We start from the raw sequence: 8213 nt of genomic DNA, 5'->3' as shown, positions 1-8213 counted from the left end.
TCATGGTGATTCGGTTTTTCTTGAACAAGTCCAGGCCAGTGTGGGTGGTAACATCATCATGGAACTGATACTCAGCTAGCTAACGAGGCTCTTCTTTATGGTGATGCGGTTTTTCTTGAACAAGTCCAGGCCAGTGTGGGTGGTAAATTTGATACTAAACAAAGTCTAGAAGGAGAACCGAGTGAGTTGAATCTATGGGATTCAACACTAAATGCTGAACACATTTTACACTTAAGTAAATGTATAGACATTCTGGAGATGCATCTTTATGGAAACATAATTCATGGCCAGAAAACTCAATTTCAAGTCTAAGACGTTCCTCCTAACAATATCTGTGTTTAGAATTAGATTTTTTTCTTTATGGATATGACATTTCAATTTTTAAAAGCTATGTTTAATTAGGTTTTTAGTGGATAATATTTAGTTTTTATTAGAATACTTATGATAAAAACTCATAGTTAAGTTCAGCTGAAAATTATCTTGCAATTTCATTAGAGTTCTTCTGTTAAACTTAATTTTCTGACAACTTATGTACTTTTCATTTAGAAGTTAAACTTACTTTATACTCACTAATGCATAATATTGATCTCATTCATAAAAAAAGGGAATTTTTTGAATATTTTGTTTCACCTATGCATGATTTTTATCACAAAAATTTCTAACTTAACATTCAGAAATGTCTAATTTTGCATCTTTCAGTTTTGTTAAACATATTTTTTGTATCTTATAATGTCTTGGTAGCGATAACAACATGCATATGCCTCGAGTCTTTGATATCTGTGCATACCAAAACGTAAATTCTTAAGCTAATCATCTACAAACTGACACATACATTAAGAGTGCTTATTCTTTACTTTGTATGCAGTGGCTGACATTACCTCTAACAATTTAATAAACTTACATGCACTGTCCCAAAATTTATACCTCTCCTATATGAAAGGTGTAGATATCAATGACAGATAAATGTTATAATTCATAAAATATAATTAAAGGACTGCTTAAGGCCAATAAAACACACTACAGAAACAATAGAATAGTTTTTATTCTCTTAAGTTTCATAGTATTGTTGGCATTTACCACAATCACCATGAGAAAATTACAGCTGCTATTTATATTTTTACCTCTATATAAAACAACATGGCAAACTAATGGAAAAATATATTATAGTTGAATAAACAGTTTATTTTCTAGACTTCTTTTAAATTAGAAAAATTAAACAACATTAAAATGTCTGATAAAAATCAAATTATGGGAAAATTTTCAGTTATGGAAATTTAGTAGATTTACAGTTCTACAAGAAATGATTTTATAAAATAAAGTAGCAGGACATGATTCTGTTCTACTTATCATTATTTTGGTCCTCATAATAGGGTACTTCTAGTAATAATAAAAGTACATTACAAAGAAATATATCAATTACAAAAAAAAAAGGTAATAACAATGCTGGTGACAAAGATCTGACATTCAAATAAAAACAGTGGAATATCTGTAGTTCCATTTAGCATGTTCTATAATGTTTTTGGACAAAATGGTATTTTGTTACACTAATTTTCTAAAAACTATTGTGTATGTTTTAATAAGGTTAAAGAAAACACAGAGATAGACTTTGGATGGAAACTATTAAAAAAATGTGTCTTTGCACAAACATATTGCATGAGAACACTCAACAGTTAACTTCAAAGACAAGATAAAAATTAATTTTAGATATATGAACCACTTCATTCTTTTAATAAAACGAAACATCTTTGTTTACTTCAAGAAATGTTAATCACCAGGATATTTCAGATCTGCCTGAGACATTCAGACATTTCTAAATAGCAGAATGTTTACTTTTAGCTGTAGGAAAATAAAACTAAAACTTGTTTTAGGACTGAGTGCTACATATTTCATATATACGATGGAATAATATATGAAGGAAACTGTAAAATAACTTTAAATATCAAAAGAATGGTAAAAAAGGGACTAATTCACAGGATACATAAAATATTATTTTTCATTCATATGTGAAAACAAAAGGGTTTGCCAGAATAATTTATAATTTTTGATATGACATATTAGTCACTGAAAAAAAAAATGCCATGAAAATGTTTTACATCTTTATTTATGTCCTTGTTTGTAAAAGTAAATTCAAATTAAGAGGGGATGGGTAACTATAATTTGAAGCATTACAGGGGATAATTTTAGAGGAAAAGGTTAATAGAACTGGATAATATTCCCCTCAGTATTATACTAAATATTAATTGTATTCATAGTTTACAATTTGTTATTTCAGTGAAACTGGTTAGATGTACTGAAAATTATCAGGGAATGAAAAATAATTAACGCAAACACTTGTTGTTTTTTATAAAATATATTCATCACAATTTTCTTTCTAATTCTAAATAAAATAAAGATAACTTTTATTTTATAATACATGTATTAGTCCAACAAATAAGCACCAAAAACTATCCAAGTTGTTCATATTGCAAGAAAAGTATGAAAATTACATACAGGCAGATTTTCATATGGAGATTCATATTAAAGCAAGACCCATCGCAGACCTTGCCCTAAACAGCTACCATCTTGGATTCTAATATGGCCAGAATTACTTAACTGTATGCTTCAAATGTACATAGAAATGTCATATATATATATTTAAAATTTGGCATACATATAGATTTCCATACTTAAATTCACACAAAAGCAAGATTCCAGATCTTGTCACAAACAGCTGCCATATTGAATTCCAACATGTCCACCACAAAAAACCAGCATAATTATATGCTTCTAATTTTCATAGAAGTGTCATATAAATATCTAAACACATTTTGTCTTGGACAGTGAGTTTGGTTTTAACACTTAAATAAATTCATAAGTCATTATAATATTAAAACACACTGCTAACCATTGCTAGTTTGCTATTGTATTTGAAAATCAAGTGGACAACTACAAAATTGTAAACAGAGCATTTAGCTATTATTAACCTATAGGGGTTGAGTTGGTCAGCACTTATAATAATGTTGTTGTCAGTTCAACTCTTTTTGTTATGCATATACTCATCCAATGCAATCATGAGGGGGCAGATACCAGTTTCATCTTGCATGTGGCCAACGAATAATACATTAAAGAAATTATCAGAGCAATGGATAATGATGTTATAATTCTGGCAACTGCCTGTGTGTACAAATTACACATACAGAAATTATGGATTGCCTTTGAAGTTGGCAAAAACTTTTCATGCATCCCTGTACACAGCACTGCCAATGATCTTCTTCCAAGCACATGCTAAGCCTTCTTTCATACATTCATGGGTTGCAATATTGTGTCAGCCTTCTCTGGAGGATGAAGTAAAAACACATTTGAGACATGGAAGGCATATCCTAATGTGACAACAGTATTTACAAACCTTTCAAAAAATACCACAAGAAAACATGCAGGAAGATCTTGAATTAATAAAATGGTGCTCTGTATTAATGTAAGCCACCCTTGCCCAATTAGTTATGTGAACCAGAACCATCAAACACTCTTTGCCCAAAGAAAACATCCCTCCAATGCAGGATGTTCTTGGGCAGTATGTCAAAAGAGCTGCTTATCAGGCTGGTCGTATATGTGGCAATCACTAGTGCCTAAACAGGATGTACCGACTCTAGGTGAATGAGGTTGGGATCAAGCAGACCAAGGCTGAACACCACTGTGGGTAACCCTATCAGAGGCTGCCAAATTCTGCTATGAGCTCATCCATGCTCCTGCAAGAAAGCATGCAGGGGTTTCTGTAAATACTGCAAGGCTAGCTTGCACTTCATTGCAATATGTTTCTGTGCTGGAAATTGCCACCAAGATTAATGTTTCAAAAGGCCGTGATAGTTGGGATATACTTTACATTGTCTTTATCTATGTTGGTGTAAATTATACACACATTTGGATGAATCACATGATTGTTATAGCATAAGTTACAATAAAATTTGGACACTTATTAGTGCTTTAAGTGTGATTGTTATTTTTGTGTCTTTGTATTTGAGTAAAGTTTACACAAATGATGGATGATGTTTCACATTGTGGTAAACATTTAACAGGTGTGCATCATAATTCATATGCTATACAGCTGATATAACTATTTATTTCAAGACTTTTGTATATGGCTACTTAAACATACTTTAATAAAAATACAATAAATGTGGGGAAGATTGTATTGCCATGTGATACAATATATAAGCTGGACTCATGATGCTATTTCTACTATAAAGAGTAAAATTTTAGACATTAACTAGAGAACTTAATACACTAAATTAAATGCTATAATTCCCTCTCTGATAGGGGAAATGTGGTTTTGGATATTAAGGTAACATTTCTATGGATTTATTGGAATTCAATATGGCAGCTGTATGGATCTTGTTTATGCATGAATTTCCATAAGTATGCCAAATTTTAAATATTTAGGTGACATTTTAATGTACATATAAAGCATATAGTTGAGTAATGCTGGTTTTTGATGGTGGCCATATTATAATCAGAGATGGCTATTGATTGGGGCAAGATTTGCAATGGGTTTTGTTTTTATATGCAGCTCTATATGAAAATCTATATGTATGCCAATTTTCATGCTTTCCTTACAATTTGAAGAATTTCAAGCTTATCCGCTGGACTGTATTAAGATGTTTCCCAATGGACTACCTACTATTTACTTACTTTCAGGTGACAGTCAACATATGACATTTTGTGCATGGTAATATTTTGACTTTAATGGATATAAAAAAATCTCTGTTATACCTATTTTGGATTATTTCAACATTTCTGGATCATTGATATTAAATACAGATACAAGTTATATATTGAACAAACTTACTTAACACTTACAGAATTAAGGAAAAACAAGACAACTGTTTCATAAATACATTAACTCACGGCCATGGTTTTGACAGTAAAAGCATCATCAGGTAATAATGCCTTTACTGGTGAAACCATGGTTATGAGTAAATGATGTATTTGAGAAATGTACAATTTTCTTGTTTTTCATCAATTCTGTAGTTATGGAGTTTCACCAAGTACCAATGGTTTCAAGTATCAATTACTTAATACCTGTTTGCAAAGTTTGATACATGGATCCAAAATTTGAGTATTGATTCTACTTGAAATTCTTAAGTTCTTTCACAGATTTTATTCAAATTACATGCATACATTAATTATGACTGTAGGTTTTTACATCAATCTGATGTTAAGAAAACATTATTTATACTGACAACAGAAACAGAGAGAAAAAGGTGATACATCTCTCCTTATTCAAACCAGTAGAAGACAGGAAAAAAACATATACATACTAACATTGGAAATCATTTCACTTTGTTTTATCTTACCTCACTTTTTTATAATTTAAAGAATATATGAAATCACAGAAGAATAGTTAATTTTCAAAAGTTCCCCTCCATCTCTTATTTAAAATTTCATTTAGTTATTACCCTTCCTTGTTGTTGAACTTGGGGTTTATGTTTTACTCAAGTCTTTGGTAATTCAAACTAAAGATTGGTATTTACAGTTAAAATTCTGTAGCATAAAATATCTAAACATTTTAGATATTTTTGTTCTCTTATTCACTTCTATGTTTAATATTTAGCATTAAATAACAATGCTAATTGGAAATAAGACTAAGTGAAAATTGTTATATATATATATATGTATGTATTTCTAACACAAAAATAGCCTGTAACAGGAGGCAGGCAATCTAATAAGAAATTCTAAAAAATATCCATATTTTCAGTTCTTGCTTGGAACTTGCAGGGTATACAAAATCTTAGATTTTAAAACCCACTGTCTAATACTCAACAATGTTAAAATAAATATCCATATTTTCAGTTCTTGCTTGGAACTTGCAGGGTATACAAAATCTTAGATTTTAAAACCCACTGTCTAATACTCAACAATGTTAAAATAAATATCCAATCTCGAGAATGTATGACATAGTAATAAAGACTAAAATAACAACAAGACAAAGTATTAGCTAAGGTGACCCACTGATAAGCAAGAAACATCTAACAAAATAGGTGATGTAAATCTCGTCCTACCACTATACACAATGTTTCAGTTTTAAGCTCCTTCTCTCACAGAATAATATGAAGAGTGTGTTTCAGTCGATAAAAATATCTTGATGACCTGTCCTCATTAATTGACAATTCCTCTCTTGGGGCTAAAACTGGAGTCAAAATTTCCAGTTTTGCAAAAGTTTGGTAAGGTTTCTTTCCTTTGTAAAAGATAATAAAGGCAATACAACTTGAAATTCAGAAGGACATTATGTTAAGAAGGTAGAGACTATTAAAACAATAATGTCTTTATTGAGCAAATTTTATTGGAGTCCTAGCTCAAAAACTAGCTGGTATAAAATGTGATTATAGTTTAACATATATATTCAAAAAATGAAGAATTAAGTAAACTTTGTGTGTGTTAAGAAGTTAAAACTTAAGCTGCTCATTGGAAATGCTTTTGAAGATATAAAACAAGAGTTTAACTTCAATTTTCCTCATTAACATTTTGATAGTAAGTAGGAAGAAAGAGTAAGTGTGAAAGCTTTTTGCATAGTGTTTCAACAAAAAAATAAAAGAAGAATTTTCAGCTATTCTATACAATAAAAAAAGAATTATCTTGAGCATGATGTGTGGAAAACAAAAACAGAATGAAATTTATGGATTTTCTGTAATAAAAAAAAAATACTTCTGAACTCAAATATTTAATGAAAAAATTACACGTATAACTAATTAGAATATATTTAGACCTAATTGCAAAATTTTACTATGCTATAAATTAATGAACATTAGTTGTTTCATGCTAAAGTTTCATATGTATGGTATGCAGAAGCTTATCACCATAGAATATTTTTCAAATCTAGGTTTTTAAAGTAAATATTTACCATTTTATATTTCTTTCAACACTACAAAATTAAAATATACGAAGACAGAAAGATAACTGAGAGATTTGATTCAACACTAAGTGAAATCATCTAATTTTCCAAATAAGTCCTGGTAAAAGTAGAAACATGCTTTGGTGAAATGGTCATAGTCCTTATGTCTTATTCAAAACTTGTCTTTATTTATCCTACCTGTGCACATAATTGTGTGAAAACATATTAAGTTGAGTTCTGGTCCTTCCTGCCTGGGAAGATAACTGAACGTATACCCTTTATAGAAGTCTGCAGGGTCAAAAAAAGTCACAGATTAAAATTTAAGATGAAAATATTATTTTACGTTAAATATTCTTGCTGTTCATTGTCAATTCAAATATATATAATAAAAACCTGTCTTAGTTACTTTCAGTGATGCAAACAAGCCTTTAAAGTTGTCTATGCATCATCATGGCATACTCACTTTTCAGACATCACTTTGTTCTGGTCCCTTTGTATGTATGTATGTATGCAGAACCTGCCCGAGTTTATGACCAAAGAAATGTAGAATGTTCTGGCATTGCATTATATGTAATTATATCAAAACAACATTATTTTCAATACAAATCCAGCCAGGTTACCCGTTCTACACACAGAGAGCATTTAATCATACAAATTAAGTGATACACTTAATTAAGCACTAACATGGGATTCTATCAGCTCATTGATTATTCATTTCCACTCTTCACACTTCTCACCCCCCCTACTAAACAAACTAACTTTTTATCTCTTCAGTTCTTTTATAGGTCAAGAATTTATCACCACTCTCTCAGGCATTGGTCAGTTACATGCCTAGAGAGGCTCAAGCCTTGGTTATGCCACTGATTACTTTCATTTATTGTAGTTGCCCATTATTGTGCAAATTTTATTGGAGTCCTAGCTCAAAAACTAGCTGGTATAAAATGTGATTATAGTTTAACATATATATATATATATATATATACATGAATAAAGACAATACTATAAATCTATATTTAAACACAGTGTTAAATAGTTCACTGAATTAAGCATAGTAAAAGAAGATTGTTACCCCATTGCACTTCTTCAAGCTCTCATGTCTTAGAATTATGAATGAAAAAGAGTTTGTTTGTTTTGAATATCGCGCAAAGCTACACGAGGGCTATCTGCGCTAGCCGTCCCTAATTTAGCTGTGTAAGACTAGAGGGAAGGCAGCTAATCACCACCCACCGCTACTCTTTTACCAACGAATAGTGGGATTGACTGTCACATTATAATGCCCCCACGGCTGAAATTAACTTCAAGACAAGATAAAAATTAATTTTAGATATATGAACCACTTCATTCTTTT

At 30.5% G+C, this 8213-nt stretch overlaps 1 protein-coding gene across 1 annotated transcript in view; it reads right to left on the bottom strand.

The window, feature by feature from the left end:
- Window positions 1–1024: 1024 nt before the first annotated feature.
- LOC106465013 (regulator of G-protein signaling 7-like) overlaps window positions 1025–8213 on the bottom strand; it is a gene marked incomplete at its 5' end in the record, with an annotated part of 21568 nt that continues 14379 nt past the window's right edge. The window contains 2 exons of the mRNA XM_022392837.1: window positions 1025–6211; window positions 7064–7153. Coding sequence (XP_022248545.1) covers window positions 7091–7153 — 63 coding nt within the window. The remainder of the gene's footprint in view (window positions 6212–7063; window positions 7154–8213) is intronic.

The sequence above is a fragment of the Limulus polyphemus genome, unplaced genomic scaffold, assembly GCF_000517525.1.
Source record: "Limulus polyphemus unplaced genomic scaffold, Limulus_polyphemus-2.1.2 Scaffold1812, whole genome shotgun sequence".
NCBI lineage: Eukaryota > Metazoa > Arthropoda > Merostomata > Xiphosura > Limulidae > Limulus > Limulus polyphemus.
The sequence above is the reverse complement of the archived record's forward strand: the minus strand, read 5'-3'. Positions and strand labels throughout refer to the sequence as shown.